Consider the following 21,076-nt stretch of genomic DNA (forward strand, 5'->3'; position numbering starts at 1 on the left):
TGTAACATTGAACACATGTAAGGGACAGAGTTAACACAGAGGTGGAGAGGCTGAGGACTTTGGGAGAAAGGCAAACATTCACCCCGAGATTCTGACACCCGAAAGGAAACTCATCTCATTGGTAGGTGGGTGGAAGTAGCATGTTTGTCCATGTGGAAGACAGTTTCAAGGGGAATTCATTCTGTAGATACTTATAGGAAAGAAGTTGCTAAGATAAAATAAGGGGTGAAGAAGACAAACACATGGTGAACTTCCAGTTTGCAACAACAACAACAAAAAAAAGCAGAAACATTTTCCAAGTGTGTTTTTTCTCTCTGGCCCCCAAGAAAGAGGAGGGCCCACCTTTATTTCCAGATTTGGGCATTTCTGTGGGAGTGCTGGATCAATATTTTATCAATTTTATCAATGTCATTTTCTGATCACTTAACTTCATACAGCAAAAAAGGGAAAAAGAAACAGAGGAATGGTTAAGTAATGCAGAGCTCCTCTGCTGCCCCAGGGGTTTTCCTTCTTGGTGGGAAAAAGCTTTTTTTTTTTTTTTTTAAAGATCTTATTTATTTATTAATGAGAGACACACAGAGAGAGGCAGAGACATAAGCAGAGTGAGAAGCAGGCTCCATGCAGGGAGTCCAATGTGATCATGCCCCGGACCAAAGGCGGATGCTCAACCGCTGAGCCACTCAGGCATCCTGGTGGGAAAAGCTTTACTGCAGGGCCCATACTCTGTACCCCCGTCCTGTACACCGTGTGATCATCCCCCTTGCCAAGTGCACCCAGGTCCCGCCCAAGTTTCTTTAATGAACACAGAATGCACATCTGTAACTAGCAGCTTTTATTTGTGTATAACCAAAACATGCAATGACATCTCCTTCAAAAAGTCTGCCTTCTTAAGTGAGTTTTGTAGGACGCCTAGAAGAATCTTTTCTTTGTGTGTTCTGTAGAGGAAAACAGATTCTGGTTTATAGAGAAGCTCCCTCTGCTCGTTGGGGTTCAAGTGAAAGACATAGCAAAGTCGGCACGGAGAGCCAGCACAAGAGGTTATAAACATTCAGTCCCCCTCCCCACCCCACCTCTGCCCACTCTCTGGCCAGGATTCCTTGGCAGAACAGACAGGTGCTCATCAAAAGTGCTTTCTTTTCCGGGAGAGGCTGCCCTAAATCAGAGACTCAAGGAGAGAAAGAAAAAAAAAAAAACAAAGCACACAACCAGTCAGCCAAACAAGTATTGGTTGAGCACCTCTGATAACAGCGAACATTTCGAACATTTCGTCAGCGGCGGCTCAAGCTGGTACTTAGCCTAATACTCCAGATACTTCTTCCCTGTAATGCTGAGGGCAGCCCCAACGACTGAGGGTGCCGACTTAGGGACGGGAGGGGGTGGTTTCAACAACTTACAAACCTGCGCAAGGTTACAAGCAGCAGAGTGTGCACGTGGGGGCCCCAGTGTTGGAGGAACAGCCTCGACTCCAGCCACCTCTGCCAGGTGATCCTGTCACCGGTGCAGCGTGAACCCGAGACACAGCCCCAACCCTGGTCCTGGGAACCAGGACGCAGAATTTAGGGGTGCTGCCCAGCTCGAGTGGGGAAGGCAGCATCTTCCTTTGTGTTCCTTCCTTTGCGCACGTTGCAAAGTGCAAATGCGGACGAGCCGCTATTTTAGCGGCGCCTGTGACTTTTTCTCCAAGAGGAATCCCCGATATTTTCATCCTGCATGACAGTTGCTGCAGGAATCCCAAGATTTCGTTTGTGGTCGTCACCACGTTGACACTAGGAGTTACTAGACCTGTTGGGAGCCTTGTCATTTCACCCGTAAAGAAGCATGCGGGAGCGATATCACAGATTTGCTTTTTAAGTGCCTTGATAGCTATAAGTTTCCTGGGGCACATAACAAGTTTACCAGAGGGTGGGTGATTTAATCAACAGAACTCTCTCTTGGTCTGGGGACCAGAAGTCCCAAATAGGCATGCAGCGGTCCAGATCCTGGCTCAGCCATGCATGGCCGTGGGCCCGTCCCGGCCCTTGGTCTGTGTGGGAGTTGGCCTGCGTGCCTCCTCGTGGTGCCTCCTCATCTCTCTAGGGAGGATCTAGCCTGATCTCTCCTGTGAGTTGCCCCGGGAACACGCGGGAACTCCCAAGGGCAGATACAAAAGTGCCCAGGAAAGGCTGGTCCAGCCTCCACCCTCCTCCACCAGGCAGGCACAGGACCCTGGGCATTGCCCATCCTGCCATGCCACCAGCCAGGGTACGGGGGGCCCAAGCAGGCAGGGCTGGTCTTTGTGATCCTTCTCAGAGTGGCTGCATGTGGGTAGTTCCTGTCTCTGCCATCCCAACCAGAGCCAGCTGGTGAAATCACTCCCTGTGGCCCTGGGTGCCTGTGGGGAGGGGGCAAGGGGCTCTAATTGCTCACCTGCTGCTCCAAGGTGCCAGGCCCTGGGGGGTGGAGGAGCAGGCATCTGAGGAAGCCTCTGGCTAATTGGGCAGATAGCTTCTCCTTAGGGGAGGAAGGGTTGTACTGGGTCCTTCAAAGTGGGCAGGGATGATGCCCCCTCACCCCTCCTGCCTCATTTCCTGGGATTTTTAGAGGTTACTTCTGGGCTGTGTCTTCTCCTTCGTTCTGCAGAACTTGAGCAAAACCCAGCAATTTCTCTTTTGCAGGCTCAGGGCTTACCTGGGGGGTGTACTCCTCAGCGAGGCTGTGTGGGGACAAGGAGGGCAGCGGGTCCTGATGTGGGTCCTGCCCCCCCACCCCCGAGAAGTGGGGTAGAGAAGCTTGAGGAGTGTAGGGCAGCCCTCACTAGCTGGCATTGGGGCGACAAGAGAGAAAGGCGCATTCCCTGTTTAGGAAGGCGGGCAAATGGTTAAATAAACAGACCCCACTGCCTTGGCGATGCTTCCCCAGGGGGCGGCAGGTTTATACCCCTGGGCACCTGCTATGTGCTATGCGCAATGCAAATAGAGAGTCAGCTCCCCAGATCACAGACCTGGCCCACTGGTCATTGGGATGTAAATCGGAGGGGAGCTCTAACAGCTGTGACCTACCAGCTCTGATCTGCTTCCCGCTGGCCCTGACCACCAACAAAAGCCCGTAATTAGGCATCTCCTGTCATTTTTTTTCTTTCAGAGGTAGGCATGCCCCAACTTGCTTCTGGGTTCTTAATTTTTGATCAGGGATGCTCCTCGGCTAATTATTTGGCAGTAATGAGGGAGGAGGAATTGAGTGGGGAGCGTGTCCCTGAGCTTTCAGATGAAGCCGTAAATGTAAAAAGGAGGCACTGGTAAACAGGACGCTAATTGGATTAATGTGAAAATAATGAATTCTGATAAAAATAGCAGAAAAGATGATTGTAAGATTGAGGTCAATGTTAAGTCCAACGACACTGTCTAACCTCCCTTTAGTTGGTTTGATTTTTGAAAGTATTAGAATAATAGAAAGAGTCTACTCCCGACAGTGAAATGCGCAGGTAAGTAACGTGTGTGGAGCACGTGTTACGAGAAAGGCGCGGTGAGTGGCGTGCGGGTCAATGGCCAGGAACCCCAGCAGGCTGCTTTTTTAGAGCTTCCGGACCGTCTCCTCCCTTCCGTTACTGTAGTGAAAACCACTCTGGTTGTCTCCTTCTCGGTAGAAGCGATGACAACCCAGCCCACTGCGAGAGGGGGAGGCTGGCTGGGGACCGGTGCTTTGCCCTTTTAGACTTTACAAATTTTGTGCTATTCAGTGGCATTTCATTGACAAGAACTTAGGATGGCCAAAGGTAGCAAAAGTCATTGTGTGTTGTGAGCGTTGCTGGCTTACGAGTCATCCAGAAACTGGCTGAATTCCACTCCAGATCTTAATCATGTGACCTTTCAAAGCTTGGCTTTTGTGAGATGAGAGGAAGAGCTGTCCTCCCCAGAAACACCGTGTGGGAGCTGGGCCGCTGTGGTTCCAGAGCGCCACCCACGGCCCCTCATTGGGGTGTCTCCTGGTCTGACCTGGGGGCGCCAGAGGGCTTGTAAAACAGCGACTGATGGGCCGTTTCTAATTGGATGTGCCGTGCCCTCCCTTATGGTCCAAACTAAGCACCATCTCACCATCCGTCATCCCACATCCCTGGGCCTCTGGTGTTTCAGAACTCAGACTTTAAAAAAATGCGTTTTGGAAAAGTAACACAGTACCTGAATTACCTGAATCTTCATATTTTATGATACCACCAAGCCGCATCTTTATATTTTATGTTTCTGATGGAAACACTGCACAGTCAAGCTCTCCCACGTTCCTCCAACAACATGAATAGATGTTTACATTAGATGGGCAGCAAGGATCATGGAGAGCTTTGCGTCTGCCCAGAGTCTACCCCAGACATAAGGAAAAACTTCCAGTTTATGTGCTCTCTGGATTTTAAAATGCACAAAAAAGATGCAGAACTGAGCTAGGCTGTATTTCCCATAAGACTTCATTTGTCCATTCATCCATGAATCGTTTGTTACGGGGCACCTGCTTTTACTTGGTGTGGACCATGTGGACAGTCTAAGCAAGCAAGTGGGGACCACGCCCAGAGCTCACCAGACTCTAAGCACCGCCCAGGGCCTGGGAGCAACCTTTGTTCGTGGGCCTGGGAACAGGTCTTATGGTGGGGTGGGCGTCAGGGAACAGCTGGGAAGCAAGAGAGCCTGTACCCTTGGCTCCTCCAGGTTTGGTCCCTCAGTGTTTGGAAACCTGTGTGCAGGAGAGTGGGTCATGGACACACCAGCAGGCAGGCCAAATGTGACAAGGTTTGGCCAACCTGGTGCCACTGAACACAAGCCCAAAGACTGCCCTTGACAGTGAGAACAGACAGGCATGGCACGGCTTGGGGCGCCTGGCCCACTTAGTCGGCATAGGTGGAACATCTGAGTTTTGATTTCGGTGTCATGAGTTCAAGCCCCACACCGGGCGTGGAGCTTACTTTAAAAAAAAAGAAAGAAGAGAAAAGAAAGACTAGAAAGGAGGAAGCAAACACATCCTAGGAGATGCAGGAAGTGTGTGCGTGCACGCACGGTGGCACACAGGGCGTCTCCAGGGGCCTCAGTTCCAGTGTACTCTTCAATAACCAGCCCGTGTTGGAGAACATCCTTAACCACTGAGCCTCCATTTCCTGATCCATAGGATGGAGATTGGCTTTCTCATGGGGCTGACCTGGCAGCCAGTTTCTAATCTCTGTACGATGTTCCCAATGGAGCCGGTCAGCACTGCGTTGGGCTGGAGGCCACATGTCCCTGTCAGCTGACTGCCAGGCATCACCCTGCGACTTTGCAACAGGGTTGCTGGAGCTTGACCTCATTGAGGAGGAGCTGCTGGTGAACATGAAAGACCCGGAGGGGCTGCAGACACCCTGGAGGTTTATGAGCAAAGACTGTACCCTCACGGAGTTCCCATGTGCCCCAGCAGCCCACCTCGCTCGCCCTTGTCTGAAGCCAGGTGACCACTGACCTCAGAGAGCCATGTCCTGTGCCTTCAACCTCAGAATGAGTAAAGCCCGACCCTAGGCCTTGGGGTTAGCATCAGTCTCCAGGCTGACACAAGGTGCGTTCCTCCACAGGCCCCCAGGGGCCCCAGCTGACTCTCACACAGACGGCTCACCGGACACATCTCTGAAGCAAGACACAGTAATGGGTCCCTGAGCACCCATGTGCAAAGGCCCAGAATCCAGAGTTACATTATTTCACGGGGCCACAGGGACAGTGATGCAGCCGTGCACCTGTAAGTGGCAATGCCCCAGAGCCTCCAGCTGGGTCCTGGTCCTCACAGAGATCCTGGAGAGATGGAGACAGGAGGGTCATTGCTGAAGAGACGTGGCCATGGGGGCAGAGGCTGCAGGGATGTGTTGTGAAGCTGTGGGAAGGGGCCACCAGCTGAAGGCCATGGGCACCCCAGCTGCTGGAAGAGGGGAAGACAGGGAGCAGCCCTGCCGCCACCTTGATCTTGGTCCCACAAGGACCTGCCCTCAGCCTCTGACTCCAGAAGCCTAAGAGAGCCCGTGGAGGCTCAGGCAGTCCTGCGTCCACAAAGCTGTCCTTCTGCCTGGCTCCCGCTCCCTCTCCAAAGACTCCCAGGCCTTGGGCCGAGGTTCACGCCTGGACCTCCTAACTTAACATCAGGCCTGGCCTAGGCAAGAGATTCGCAGGAAGAGCTTTCCAAATAGGTCTTCTGGTGGCAAGAAGGTGTGTGGAAATGCGAGTCTGGCTCCCCACTGATGCCCCACCCAGAGCTGGTGGCCGTCTTCTACCAACCACCCTGTGGCCAGAGGCCCATCTGCCGTCATCACTCAGGGCTCCCCACCCACCTCTGGTCTCTGATATGGGTGCCAGAGGCTGTGCCGAGGGTTCGGTGAGCCCGGAGTGTGTAGGGCTGTGTTTGCACAGCAGCCCAGTTCGAGGCCTGAGCCCTGGCCTCCTGAGTCAGGCCTTCCCTCCCCACAGGGGCCGGGCTCGGGAGGAGGGCATTCTGGGAAGTCACCTCTGCAGGACCCTGAAGTCCATGGCTTCAGTCAGGGGCCACTTCTGGGAGGTGCAGGCTGTGGGACCCACCTGCTGTGGTCAATGCCAGCTGCGGGCAGCCCAGCAGTGTCCCAGGAGAGGACGAGGGAGTGCCTGGCATCCCACTGGCTCCTTTGCCTCTTTTCCCAGGACCAGGGACATCTCCCTCTCACCACCCCCCACTGTCCCCGTGTGGTCGCAGCAGCTCACTCCTGCATGTGCCTCATGCAGCCCTGTCCACCATGCACATATGGGCTGCACACAGACATGGGCTCTTCTGTAGAACTGCATCTATGTTCAACAGGAGTTGTGGGGCCCACAGCAGAGCCCCCTGCCCTGGGTAACTTGCACAGATGCCAGCCTCCCCTGGCCTCCCGAGAGTCCAGGTGAGAACACCAGGCATCCCTGGCAGGGTCCCTTCGAAGTGCATGTGTGAAGGTTATGTCCCTGAAGGGCAAGGGGCTTGGCTCCTGTGAGGGCTGGGGGGCCCCATCCTGCCGAGCACCTGGCTGCCCGAGGGTCTCTCCTCACACTTCACGTGGCAGCAGGGCCTGCTCTGGGGCCTCCAGGAAATCGGGAAGCCACTGCAGATGACAGTCCCCAAACTTATGTTACGTGGAAGTGTGTGAGTTTTGGCAGCTGGTCTAATAATGAGCCCAGGGGTAGAGGCTTAAAGCAGCACAGATGTACTTTCCTGTAGTTCTGGAGGGCAGAAGTCTAAAACCCTCCCCTAGGCTAACCTCGGGGTGAGCTGGGCTGTGCTCCTTCCTCCTCCTCCTCCTCCTCCGAAGGGAGAATGCATCCCTTGGCTTTTTCAGTTCTAGAGATGCCTGCACTTCGCGGCTCACAGCCCCTTCCTACCTCTGCAAAGCCAGCAGGGCGGTGCCCGCTGGCCTCCCTCTGATCTGGACCCCGGGGTATAGCGGGCCCACCCACCCATGCAAGGCTTCCGCCTCCAGACGCGGCCCTCAGTCCAACCTGCGCAGGCCCCTTGTCACGTCCATTCAGCTGGCCTGAGCTTTCTGTGCCTCTGCCCCTGGAGGGGGAAGGAGACGGAGATTAGTCTCCTAAATCTGGGCCTTCGCAAATTCCTTCTGACCAGCAATTAAAACATGTGCTTGCAAATTCAGTATGTGGTGTCCAGGCTGCATATTACCTTGAATCCTCTGAATTTACCACGCATGTGATGCACGCCTGGGCAGGGGAAACACTGTTGAATACGAACCAACGGTTTCCTGGTTGGCCCTAATATTGGAAACAATGAGTCTTTATTTGTTAGAATCACCTACTGACATATGACGGCTGAAACGCTACAACCTGTAGAATTTGCTTTCGCTAGAGGACAGGCTGAGGAGGCCAGGGATAGGCTCAGGGGCTTGTGGCACCTCTGTCTACTGCGTGTGGGGAGGGTTTCAACGAGGAGCAGAGGAAGGGCACACACACGGGCTGACGCGTCAGCTCCCATCCACCCCCCCCCACCTCCAGCTCCGCTTCCTGGTGCTCAGGGACCTGTCACCAGGTCACCGTGTGGAGAACATGGCATTGCCTGCCAGCCTCAGGGCTCCCAGCCACGCTCCGCCCCGGCTGCCCCAGGCTCCAGGCTGGCCACGCTGCTTCCTTGGTTCCAATGTCATCGCCTAGGCGACCAGGACGCTGCCGCCACCGACAGCCTGCCCAGCCACGAGCCGTGGGCCTCCCGGCGGCCTCCCCTCCACACCGACCTCCACCTTCGGGCCCCGGCTCCGCCAAGGTAGGCTTGGGCTCAGCCTGGCCCACCTCTCTCAGGCCTGAGCTTGGGGTCCTGTCACGGCCTCCCTGCCCCACAGGAGCAGCTGCTTAGGGCCACCCCGGAGTGCAGAGCCCCTCCCCGCCGCCTCCGCCCTGGGGGCACAGGCAGGAGACAGGCAGGTGGCCAGGCCGGTACAGGGAGGCCATGCCATGGTTCCCCAAATAGGGCTCCAGCGAGGAGGACCAGTGAGGCTGTTAGCACTTTGGAGAGACATCTGCTCCCAGGGGTGATGCAAATGGCCCGGGTTGGGGGGGGGCAGGCCGTGGGGGTGCAGAAGTTATGCTGGTGCTGCTGCCTCCACCCCTTGGCCTGATGGGAACTCTCTCCACTTCCTGCCGAGGAGGCACCGCCCACCCAGGCAGGAGGCCACCCCTCCTTAGCTTCTTGGGGCCACTTCAGCTTCATTCCCCCAGGCTCCCCCACACCACGGGCACTAGAGCCCGCCCTGCCCCTCTGCTTCTCCTGCCGCCACTGGGGAGGCCTGGGCAGCAGCAGGTCCACTGGCCACTGCTGGGGTTCCCGTCATACCCGCAGAGGGACTTTCGGGGGCGGGGGGGGGTTCTATGTGAAGAAAGCAGAGTGAGCGTGCACCGCGTGTGGAAGGGCATGGGGGTGCTCAGTGGTGGTCCGGGCCCCTCCCTTCATGAAGGGGAGCAGCCTTCGGGGATTGCTCCTGCATGGAGGAGGATGTTTGACCAGAGATGACTCAACTGCAGGTCCGCAAATGCCCCAGCACCCAGACAGACCACCGTGCTTTGCACCCCTGCCCAGCTCAGGGGTCCCGCTAGCTGCCCTTGCATAGCTGAGTCATGTGTGTAGGTGTGACCGTCAACACCTTGCAGGTCAGAAGGCAGAGGCACCTGCACAGGCACGAAGCTGGGAGCAGGCTGCTGAAGGCACCTGCCTCTGTCACTAGCTGGAGGTTGACTTTTAAAGCACATTAACCGCCCTGAGTCAGTCTGGAAGGGGGTCCTGGGGGAGGACATGTGTCCTCATCCCCCCTGCCCCTCTGCACCCCCAGCACTGCCCATTTGTTCCACAGTCCCCCACTTCACCTGGACCTTCCTCTGGGCTCACCAGCCCATGCATGCCTGCCAGGGTGACCTTCCCCACGAACATCCCACTGTGCCCCACTTGAGCTGAACCCTGAAACTTACTCCCTGAAGTCCCTGGGCTCAGGGCCTGTTGTGTGGCTTCCAGATGATCCTGGCCCTTCCCCGGCCCACCTTGCTATTCCTGCCACCCCTACGTAAAGACAGCTGGGGCCCCACCCCATGGTGCCCAGCCTCCCCCAGCCCTCAAGCTCAGCTCAAGCTCAGAGTCAGCTTGGTAGACCAGCACATGGCAACCCAACATGGGTTCCCATATCTACCCTCATGCCAGCTGTGGCCATGGTCCACACCCCTTCAGGGCACCCCTCATGCTGGGCAGCAGAAGCTGGTTTGCTTCTCTGACTCCCAGTGGAGGGGGCTCCTGGAGGGAAGGGGCTGCCTGGTGGGAGCCAGCATAGGCTCAAACCCAGCCTTGGCACTTCCAAGCTGTGTGGCCCAGGGCAGGTGAGCTACCCTCTCTGTGCTTCTGTAGGAACATCTGGAGAGTGGGGCTGCAGCAGCACTTCCCTTCCTACAGGGTTACTTGGAAGATTGAGGTCGGTGGACACAGAGGTCTCCGGGCCGGGGCTGGCACAGAGAGTGGGCAGTAGATTCTAGGTGCCACTATCAGAAAGATGCCCCCAAGGCCAGGTTAGGGGATGGGGAGGAGCAAGTGGGGCAGAGGCACCTCTGTGGGAGGCTGATGGATGATTCTGGAGAGAGGGAGGGAGGGATGGACCAACATGACGGCAGTGCAGGTGAAGTCCTGTCAGTGTGCCACTGACTTGGGGGCAGGGAAGGTGCAGAATGTAGGGGTCAGGCTGAGTGTCAACAAGGGAGCTGGGTGCCCAGAGCATGGGAGGCACAGGGTCTGCGGGGTGGGGGTCTCCTCCTGGGAATGTGAGAGTGTCCAGAGGAGGCTGGCTGATGGGATGACGGTTTGGGGGCATGTCCAGAGCACGTGCTTGTCTGGGAGAGAGAAGATTCTGGAGGACAGGGCAGACACCTCCTGTGGTGGCACGGGCCTGTGGACATGTGAGCCCTTGGGGCAGAAGCAGGGCCGGGGAGGGGAGGGTTTCAAGAGATGGACAGAAAGGACTCCAGCCCTGTAGGTGAGGGGATGGTGTCTGGTCATTGGCACCAGGCTCCCTGGTGACCCCGTCCTGGCCGTCCCCCAAGAAGGCAGCTGTGTGCCCACATGGGGCCTGTGCCAGTCACCTGCTCTGACACGTACTGGTGGCCACCTCAGTGTGCCGGGCAGTCCTGGGCCTGGGGCTGCAGCAGCCGCCAAGCCCTGAGGAGCTAACACCTGCTCCAGGAAGCCGGTCTCCAGTGCAAGCTGCTGAGGCCATTCTGAAGGTTTCTCCTGTGGTGGGACATTGTGAAGGTGCCCCATTCCTGGACCCACCAGGGTGGGGGGACCTCTACGAACAAACCAGGGACAGGGCAGCAACAGGCCTCTCTGCATCGCCACCCCCTGATCAGGGCTCCGCTCACTCTGCCTCCACTGCCACCAGAGTCTAAGTGACTGCTGGTCGGCTGCAAATCCCCACAGTTTCTCAGGCTCCTAGTCTGTCCGGACTGCTGCCCTGCTGAGTGCATTCCTTTCTTCCCACACGTGGCGGGGAAACAGAGGCTCAGAATGGGCAACACACCTGTCCAGGGCAGAGCAGCAGAGGTGGACTGTGTGGACGTGGATGGAGGAGACGGGGCAGGGGGTGTGGGGCCAGGCGGAGCCCAGAGCAGGAGACCGGGGGACGGAAGCTGTGTGGCTAGGCCTGACCTGCACATGTTGTAGGGGGCAGGGGCGGGTACTGGAGGAGGGACGCTGGTAGGACCCCAGAGGGTAGGGTGGGCCTCACTGTGGGTGGGGCTTTGAGGGGCTGGGTGAAGAAAGAGGCTGGCAGGGGACTTCCCAGGCAGGATGCATGGTTGCAGGTGTGGATGTGCAGGCTGGGGAGGGTCCCGTCAGGGAGAGGTGGGGTCAAGAGCAGGGGTGCTGGATACTGCTGCGTTTGACGCTCCACCCCAACTGGCTGTGTGCCCTTGGGCAGGTGACCTCACTTCTCTGTGCATGTATCCATGCTGTTAGTAAAATGAGCTGCAAATTTGCTGGTCTCACAATGTCCCTGGAGGATGCTCTAGTGGTTAGCAATGTTTGGGTGTTGGGGCGGCCACTGCTGGGTCTGAGGCCCAAATGCAGAGCCCTGCAGCCCTGGGCTGCTCACTTTACACTGTTTCTTCTAGAAAGGCATGAAGCCCATGTGGTCAGAGGGCTGGCACCGTTGTCCTGCCTCACATGGGTGCTGAGCCAACCCCTAGACTCAAACCGGAACTGCTGGCAACCCCACAGCCCTCCAAACCAGGCCCCGGTGCCCAAGGAAGGCCATGTGGACCCTGGCCTGGCTGCAGGAGGAGGCCATGTGGCAGAGGCTGGCGACCTCTGGGGGAAGAAGACACTGGCCATGAGAAGCAGCAGGGCCAGGGGATCTTTGGGAGCAGCTCTGGAGTCTGCCCTCCACCCCCCGCCCCCTCTGAGAGGGCCCTGGCCCAGGAGGGAGGCAGGGCAGCTTAGTTGGGTGCCTCCTGCCGTTTTCATATTTCACAAGTGAGCCCTGGCCCAGGCCTGTGGAGGCTAAATTTGTCTCTCACCCCCCAGCATGGGCCAAGGGGCAGCCAGGGGCCGTCTTGGTGATGTGAGGCCCCTGGGGGGCCATGGCCTCCCCACCAGGCCCTGCTGGACCCCATCTTTCCGCAGGAGGTCGTGGGCACAGATCTGGCCAGCCCTGTCCTGCCCACCCAACCCCACCCTGAGTGGCATGTGCAGCCCAATGCTCCTGGGATCATGTGGCCTAGGCTACCAGCCGGAGGGGTGGGCAAAGGTGGCAGCTGTCCTTGCTCCCTGAGGAGGGAGGCACTCTGCGCAGTGACCCTGACTGGGTCCCCTGCCCTAGCCACACCCCACACCGCAAGGGTAGCCCCTGTTCCGGGGGGTGGTTGGGGCAACAGAGGCCTCTTGACATCAAGGGCCTGGGGAGGCTGGGCCCTGGCTATCTGGCTAAAACTGGCCAGGCCACTGCCTGGGGAAGAGCGCCGTTTTGCAGAGGGGTTGCCTGCCCACTTCGTCCCTGCCTGCTGGCCACCTGACCCCTCCACCCAGGTAGGGGGCCTTCTGGGCACCAGAACATTCCCATCACTGGAGCAGCGCTACAGGGCTGATTGGAAGGGGCCCGGGAAGGCCCGGGGGTCCCTTCCTGTGGTGATCTGAGTTTACTGAGTGAAAAAGGCAGATTACAGTGGAAAATTGACCCCGTCGTGCCCGTTGTGTCAGAAGAGCAGTGGAAACAGAGGGTTTGAGGGTGGGGGTGGGGTACTCTGGGCCTTTCCCCACGGAACTGTGGGGAGCTGCCTCCCACCCTGAACGCTGGCCCCCAATGGCCAGGACGGAGGGTGTGAGCCCCGCGCTGGCCCTACCTGTGCTCAGGCCAAAGGTGTGCTCCCTGTCTCAGAACCCTGCCAGCAGTGGGCAGGACGACCAGGCCCTTGCAGGTGTGTGGGGGCAGCCATCCCCGTCACTGGAGCCAAGGGCAGGAGGAAGGACAGGGATACAACTCTGCCCAGCCAACAAGGCTGTCCTATGGGCCACACAGTGGGAGCTGTACCACTACCTGCTGGGGGATGGACAGCAGAGGAAGAAGGTGTCCTGATGAGGGATCAGGGAGGAAGGTGGCTTCCTCGGAAGCTGGGCCTGCCCGGCCTGGGAGGACACAGATGGGGCAGGGGGTGGGGACACATGGGGACGGGGCAGGGAGGGTACATGGAGACAGGGCAGGGGCAGGGAGGGGACATGGGGACAGGGCAGGGACAGGGAGGGGACATGGGGACAGGGCAGGGGCAGGGAGGGGACACGTGGAGACACATGACAGGTGGTGTAAGCACCCAGAGGCTCCGTTCAGGGCTTGGCCAGCAGCAGCTGGAAGCTGTGGTGTGGCTCTGCATCTCCCCTCTGGCGCTGACCCCTGTTCCAGAACATTCTCTGCTGTGGGGAGACTGCTGTGCGCTGTAAGGCATTGGGAAGCATCCCCTCCCCCAGCAGCGGTGACAACCGAAAATGTTGGCAGGTGTTGCCAAGTGGCCCCAGCTGAGAACTTTTGAGTTGAGGACTCAGAAAACCCGTGAGTCACATCGAGAATTTGGGGCGGGGAGGCTGCGCCTCCATTCTGGCTCCAGGCTGTGCGGTGCCTGCAGCCCACCTGAGCTCTGTGGGTTCCGGGGCGCTTCTGGCCCCACGGTGCTCTCCGACTCACAAATACTTGCTGGAAATTCCTTGAGGTGCAGCAGGGTGACGTGCTGAGGGTCAGCAGTGCCCGCCGCATGGCCCCGGCCAGGCAGCTCAGGGGAGGCACACAGCGCCCTTTCTGGGGGTGCCTCTGCGGGGCGGTTCTGGGGATGGCACGCCCCGTGCTTCCTGAGCCCACAGCCTCACAGCCCCAGCACCGCCCCGAGCCCCGTGTGCACCTGGGTCCTTGCGAGGTCAAGGCCAAGTGAGCGCTCCCTCCAGGACAACTGGCTGCCCATGGAAGACCCCGGGGGCCACAGACGCGGCTGCCCTTAGCAGCTCTATTGCGACCCAGAGGTCCCTCCCCCACTACACGTGTGATCTTTAAGATGATCTGCAACATCTGCAAAAGCCGTTGCCGTGAGGTCCAGGAGCCATGTTTCCATCGTGAGCCTGTTTCCAAATATAAAGTGGGGTCACTGGGGCCATTGGGTGTGCCTTCCAAGGAGCTGTTCTGTTTCTTATCTCTGCTGTCCTTTTGGCCAAAATGCTGCAGGAGGTACAGGGCAGATCCTGGCCCTGCCCTGAGGATAGAGGAGTGGGGCCCTTGGGGTCGGGGGCAGGTGCCAGGGAGGGGCCCCGATTCTCCACCCGACAGCAGCACTTCCTCTTTCTCATGCCCTTGCAGGAGCTCCTGGTGCCTATGGGCACAGGGTCTGCAGCTCCCTTGACTCAGGGTCACGGGGGCCTGGCTTCAGTGCCACAAGCTCTGGGGAGTGTCCCAGGGATATTGGAAATCGTGGAGAATGTGGCTTCCTGGTTCGGCCCCAGGGCATCCTGTAAGTAAGGCAGGGCGGGTTTCCTGAGTGGAAGCCACAAGTGGAGGCTAGTGACCACCCTCAGGGTGGACACTGAAGGACCCTGTGACATGGGGGAGCTGGGCCTGTGTGAGGCTTTCTCCTCGAGGGACTGTCCCAGAGTCACGAGAATCCCCTGGTGCCACTTAAAGATGCAGATCCCTGAGCTCCCACCATGGGAGCCCCTTGGGGTGAGCCCCAGAACATGCTTTTTTTTTTTTTTTTAAGATCTATTTATTTGTTTGAGAGAGAGAGCACATGCGGGAGGGGCAGAGGGAGACGGAGGGTCCACGCTTAGCTCAACCCCATGATCACAACCTGAGCTGAAACAAGAGTTGGATGCTCAACCGGCTGTGCCCCCTGGGTGCCTCTGGAGTGTGCATCCTGGTTGGGGTCTCTGAAACTGGATGGCTCCCTGCCAAGGTCTTCGGGCGCAGGGTGAAGCCCCTTCCAGGCCCAGCCCCCTGCTGCAGGGCCTGTGCCCGTGGTGGAGTATGGAAGCCTGGACAGACAGGCAGGGATGGTGGGGAGCACACAGCGATGTCAGCCCCACACGGGGACGCCTGGCTACGTGTTCACAGAGCCGGCCCCAGGCCAGGGGCCCAGTGGACAGGAACAGGCATGCTCAGGCCTCGACCTCTGTGTCTAGAGCTCCTTCTTAGACAGACAGATAGCTGGGTGGAGGGGCTGGTTTGACTGGCACCTCTGTGCCACAGGGGGGCCTCCGAGCCGGTGCTGGGAAGGGGCCCACGGGGCCAGTGCTTCTAGCCCAGGAGTGGCCATGCAGCGGCCTGTGGGGGACAGGCTGGGTCGGGGTGGGAGTGGGCCCGGAGGCCACTTGGGGCTTCATCCTGAGAGTAAGGGGCAGCCTGCTGGGGCGAATGGTTAGTTAGGGAGGGCACAGCTCTGAGGCTCTGCAGGGGCCAGGATGGACCCAAAGGGGGCCTGGCCTAGGCAGGGGTGATGGGAGAAGGGGTGATGGAGGAACAGTGGGCACGGGGTCCTGGGTTTGGGGGTAGTTTGGTGCAAAAGCAGCGGGACCTGCCGAATGCAGAGTGCTGATCCTGCAGAGGTGGGTGAACCTGCATCACCCCTTCCTCCCCACCCGTTGCCAGGAGCCCAGGGACTTGGGTATCACTTGGCTTCCTGTTGCCTCCTAGTGTGGCCAAGCGGCTCCATCTGCCCTGTCCTCTGCCCTGCTGTCACGGAGGGCGGGTGTGCCCCCAGCCAGAACCAGCCTGACTGGGTGCAGATGGGGCTGCAGCAACAAGGGTGGAGGGCAGACACAGTGGTGGTGTCCCCTGGCAGTGGGTTCCCTCAAGAGAGAGGTGCAGGGACTGGAACCAGGGTGCTGGGGCAGTGGTGTCTCCTCTCTTCCCTGTTCTCCACAGGGGCTCCCAGGGCTGTCTCTTGGACCCTGGGCTTCAGAGAGGGAGTGTTTTCATTTCCCTGCAGCGGGTGCAGTGAGTGCCCAGGACATGCTCTGCAGCAGGATTCTCCCCATAGGCTACCCCAGCCTCCCCGTTTTTTATTTTTTTTATCAAGGTGAAATAAACTAAGCCTTTTAAGATGAACCATGCAGTGACATTTAGTATAGTCACAATGCTGTCAATGTCCACCTCCATCGGACTCCAGAACATCCTGCCGCTTCCAAAGGAAACCCCATCCCCATTCCCATCACTCCCTGTCCTCCTCCCCCAGCCCCAGACCCAGCGACCTGCCTTCAGTGCCCTCAGGGTTTGTCTGGACACTTTGTAAGTGCAGGCCCGTGGGGCCTGGTCCTTTGTGTCTGGCTTCCCTCCTTTGGGGGGTTGTCCTCGAGGCTCACGCACCCTGTCGCAAGTGTCCACGCTTTGTTCCTTCCCGTGGCCAAGTGCTACCCCACTGCAGATGGGCCACGTGTGTCTGTGTCTCTCCATCTGTCTGTCGGTGCACATCTGGGCTGTTGGCATCTCTGGGCTGCCGTGATTAGACTTGCAGGGGTGACCATCCTTTGGATGGTCCATCTTTAAAATGAAGAGGGCACCCAAATGGCCTGGGTGAGTTGAGCGTGTTGTCAGCACACGGTGTCCACACCAAGAGGCCACTCGACTAATACTCCCTGCTCGCCCAGAAAGGACCAGCCGTAGGGAACGTGTGAGGGCGGGTTTCTGCCCAGCCTCAGCTTGGTGGCTGGCCCCACAGCTGGGCAGCCGGCCCTGTTCTGCCTCCTAAGTCCACCCCTAGCTCCACACCCCGCACACAGCTCTACTGGGCTTTGGGCAGCTCAGCCTAGGGAGGGAGTGACCTCCCCAGAATAGGAGGCATGCAAATTGGCATTGCCCAGCCTTGTTAAACTCTCCAGGCAGGGGCGCCTGGGGGGCTCCACCAGCTGAGCATTTGACTCTTGGTCTGAGCTCGGGTCACGATCTCAGGGTCGTGAGATAGAGCCCTGTGTTGGCTGTCCAGAGTCTGCTGGAGATTCTCTCTCCCTCTGCCCCTTCCCCTCCCCTGCTTGTGTTCATGCATGTGCCTGCATGCTTGCTCTCTCACTCGCTCTCTCAAATAAATAAAATATATTTTTTAATACTCCCAAATCCTTAAATCCTTCTGGGTAGATCGTGTGCTGAAGGTGCACATGTTGCAGGGGTGGGTAGCTAAGTTAATTTTGAATTCTGAGGAAACCACTTGGTCATTCCTCTGCAGACAGCAGTGCTGTGTGACCTCAGCAGGTCATTTAACCTCTCTGAGCCTGCGGGAGGGTTGGTTTGGGGCCAGTGCTCTCTAAGCCGCCAGTCCCCGGCCATCCTTGTCCAGCCCGCCCCAGCCCTTGGGCCTCCTTTGCCAGTGCCCAGCCCCGCCACCGAGGCAGCCCTCCTGGCTCGTGCCACTCTGCTCCAGAGACCGGTGGCCTGGCACGTGGCGGCCTCAGGAGAGTGCCCAGACCTCCACCAACGCCCGCCTACCTGGGGACCGAGTGACAGATGGTGGGTGTGCCCTCCCTCCCCCGATGGCTGTGGGCAGGTCCAGGCCTGCCTGCTTGGGCAATGCCAGGTGGACGGTGGCCAAACTGATTCCCCCGGCCCTTTGCCAAGGACCCGAGGGTGGCTCGGGGAGACACCACTGGCGGAGGGGAGGGGTGAGTAGGGCAGGCTCTGGTTTCCTCCGTTCTCCACCACTGGAAGTCAGGAGCCCCAGCTGTGCCAGGCCTGGTCCTGGGATGGCAGGGCCACTGTAGGGCCGCTATGGGGTGGGAGCTGGGCATGGTTGCTCTTGGGAGAGGAAACGCTGGGGACACAGGTCAGCCTGTCTGGGCACCAGATCGGGCACCCCAGTCCCTGGGCATCCCCTGTGATGGGGGGAACCCACGGGCAGTTGTCCCGCCCCAGCAACAGCTTCACGGCGCTGGCCTGGCCTTGCTCACAGGGTTGGAGTTGCTCTTGTGTCCAGGCTGCAGGGGAGGACCCCGTCTTTGAGGGGGAAGCCATCTGATATCCTCTAGCCCTAGGACACAGCCAGCCTCAGATCTGGGGCTCGGCTCCAGCCTCTGGACATGCCCTGCACAGGCCCCTCCTGAGAGTGGGTGACCACTGGGGCATCAGAGGTACCAGGAGCCCTCAAATCTGACTTGAGCCCTGAAGGCTAAGCCGAGAGACAGTTCATAGTGAGAGTGGCCACACGTGTTTAGTGTTCCTTGTGATCCAGGCACAGCAAGGACCTCAATTCAAGCTCCCAAAGAGGCCTGCAGCCTCATGGAGGGATGCTGTCACCCCCCTCATAGGTAGTGGCTCTGAGGAGCCCCTGCTGCCCAGGGCACCCCCTCCCAACTGGGGGCTGGAGCCAGGCCCGCCCCTCTGCAAGGTGGGGTTCTGCCGAGGAAAGGGGAGGATGAAGTGGGGGGTTGAGAGGTGTTCCCTCCTCCTCATCGGGGTGCCATCGATGTCAAAGTGTTGGCCTGCCCAGTCCCTGGGGATGCCTAAGGAGGGCAGAGGCCGGCCTTCCCAGAGCACCCATGTCCTTCTTCCCTCCTCACAGAGCAAGCCGCCCTCGGGGCCAGGTGCAGGGAAGATGTCCCAGTCCACCGCCAACGACGAGGGGGCCACGTTCGAGCACCTCTGGAGCTCCCTGTGAGTACTTCCCTGGCTGCCAGGGACATGGGCTAGGTGACGGGGAGGCAGGGGCTGCTGGCCAGGGCTTTCTCCTGGGGATGCAGGGTCAGGGTCTGGGCTCGTTCCTCCGACCAGCTGGCCTGAGATCCAAGGGGCAGAGCTCACACGTGTCCATGCCTCCCTGGCAGCCTCGCCTGCAGAGGCCAGCAGAGGAGATACACGGTGTGCTGAAGGGTTCCTGTGGGCAGAAAAGGCAAGCTCCCCAGGAGCTCTGGGCCAGGGCGGTCTGGGACTGATGGTTCTGCCCCTCTCTTCCCAGGGAACCAGACAGCACCTACTTTGACCTTCCCCAGCCAAACCAGGGAAACAGTGAGGTGGTGGGCGGCGCAGAGGCTGGCATGGATGTCTTCCACCTGCAGGGCATGACCACACCTGTCATGGTAAGTGGGGCTGCTGTCTGTGGAGGTCTCCGGGTGGGGGCAGTAAGTGTGGACCATTCTGCCGGGGAGCCTGCAGGGCAGGAAACAGGCTTCCTCGGCAGGTTTGTCAGGACATCTCAGCTGCAAGGTAGAAAATATATCAGCTCATGAAACTGTTAGTCCAGGGGTAGGAATGGATTCAGACATGGCTGGATCTAGGTGATCAAATGGCTGTCTCTCTGTCTCTCGCTCTGCTTTCTCCACTCCATGGTGGCTGTGTTCTTAGGCAGCCTCTAGTCTCTGTGGAAGGGACCAGGCCCCACCAGCATCTCCCTTCCCGTCGGGAGGACCCTCTTTGCTGGTAGTCCAGCAGGCCTGCCTCTCACTGGTCTGAACGTGGTTTGGTGCCCACGTCTGGGCCATTCTCATGCCCCTGAGCAACCTGGGTCCCCTGGGACAGGGGCGGGATGGAATCAAGGGGAGTGAGAAGAGAGCCCCAGAGGGAGACCGAGCTGCTGTTTCCAGAGGAGGAACCGGCTGGGCACATGCAGGGATAACTGAGGCCTGACCCCCTGTTGCCCTGTCTCAGGTCTTCCCGCCCCAGGCATTCCTCTTGGCAAGAAGGCAGGGTTATGGTAGCTAGGTGGTGGCCATGTCCCTGCGTCTCTCTCTGACCGCCCATTGCAAGACCCTGTGTGGTCAGTGGAGGGTGCAGGCAGGCCGAAAACAGGGACGGGGTATGAGGGCCCTTGGCCCCAGGGAGGCCCCAGCATCCCTCCTGCAGTTGCCCCCTTGGGACAGCCACTGCTAGACTCCTGGGCTGCTTCATATCCCCAGATGGGAGCTGTGCTGGCCACTGGCCTCCCCGAGGCCCAGCACGTCTGTCTCAGGGCATCAGCCCCAGGCCAAGAGCCAGGGCACAGGAAGGAGGCTGAGCTGAGAACTCTGGAGGCCAGGAGAGCCTGGCCCCCTCCCTGCGTCTGAGGAACCCTGAGCATTTGGCAGCCGGCAAGGGCCGTGTGGGCTCCAGTCGAGTGAATGAGCAGAGTGAAGCCAGGAGGCGGGGGCATCCTCTGTGTTCTCCATGGTGTCTATTGAAGACACTAGGCTAGCCCAATGGGACTTGGGCAGTTGCAGCCCAGGGCTGGCATGTGGTGGGCAGGGAGCCCCGTGATGGCCATTTCTTGGAAACTTTCCCACTGGGTCTGAGGAATCTGCCTGCCTGGCCCCGGCGTCCTGCCCCACTCAGGAGACCATTGGGGTGAGAGCAGCTCGCCACATTCAGCGCCTGTTTATTCCCACTTTATGGCTGGGGAAGCTGAGGCAGACGTGGGGAAGCGTCGGCCTCAAAGGCTAGGGTGCAGAGGTAGAGCTGTGTCCTGCCCCTTCAGAACACTTCCTGTTCTACCTGTGGGGGCCACGGTCCTGGCCTCTCCCCTCCCGGGTCCCCCTCCTGGACCACAGTGTCCTCCACAGCGAGCCCCGCAGACAGCTCCCGATGGATCCAGGGTTGTGGGTGGACCAGCCTTGCTCTTCGCATGATGGCAAGACACATATCAGCGACTTTGAACAAGGGTCTTGCTGACAGGGCTGGAGGGCACAGGGCAGGCCAGGGGCCACACAACCAGGTGTGGGTTGGGGGGGAAGAGAGCACACAGATGGGGTGGAGTGGCTGCTTTTACTGGGGGGGCAGGGGGAGGACCTGGGGTCTTGGGGGCTCACTCTTTATTGGTAGATATCAGATATCAAAGCCCGGGCAGGAAAGCAGGGTCACTCAAGTGGTCAGCTTTCCAGGTCATTCAGGGCTTTGTCCAAGTGGAACCACACGGTGGGGGCAGGGGAGGTGCTGGCTCTTTCTCTAGCTGGGCAGCAGGCCATACGTTTATTCTGGATGGGGGTCTGGTATGTAACTGCCTCGGGATCAAACATCAGGCACTTCGGTCACAGTAGAAAAGCTGGCTGCCAGGCACTCATGCCATCGACCCTGTGGAGGCGCAGGAGGTCCAGGGAGGGGAGACCCTGAGTACAGTCTCCTGAGAGGTCTGTGTCCTGAGTCTGG

General features: G+C 58.9%; 2 protein-coding genes across 8 annotated transcripts in view; both read left to right on the forward strand.

The window, feature by feature from the left end:
• SMIM1 (small integral membrane protein 1 (Vel blood group)) overlaps positions 1–21,076 on the forward strand; it is a 177,610-nt gene that overhangs the window by 72,510 nt on the left and 84,024 nt on the right. The window lies entirely within an intron of this gene.
• TP73 (tumor protein p73) overlaps positions 1–21,076 on the forward strand; it is a 63,210-nt gene that overhangs the window by 1,841 nt on the left and 40,293 nt on the right. For 3 of the 7 annotated variants that reach the window (XM_025427382.3, XM_049110522.1, XM_035716519.2), the window contains 2 exons: positions 18,525–18,616; positions 18,918–19,038. In XM_025427382.3, coding sequence (XP_025283167.3) covers positions 18,558–18,616; positions 18,918–19,038 — 180 coding nt within the window. In that variant the 5' untranslated portion in view covers positions 18,525–18,557. Of the gene's footprint in view, positions 1–8,221; positions 8,245–14,371; positions 14,493–18,524; positions 18,617–18,917; positions 19,039–21,076 lie in introns of those variants that run through there. The other 4 variants (XM_035716518.2, XM_049110520.1, XM_049110521.1 and 1 more) reach the window with 3 other exon arrangements.

Source organism: Canis lupus, chromosome 5 (genome assembly GCF_003254725.2).
Source record: "Canis lupus dingo isolate Sandy chromosome 5, ASM325472v2, whole genome shotgun sequence".
NCBI classification, from domain to species: Eukaryota; Metazoa; Chordata; class Mammalia; order Carnivora; family Canidae; genus Canis; species Canis lupus.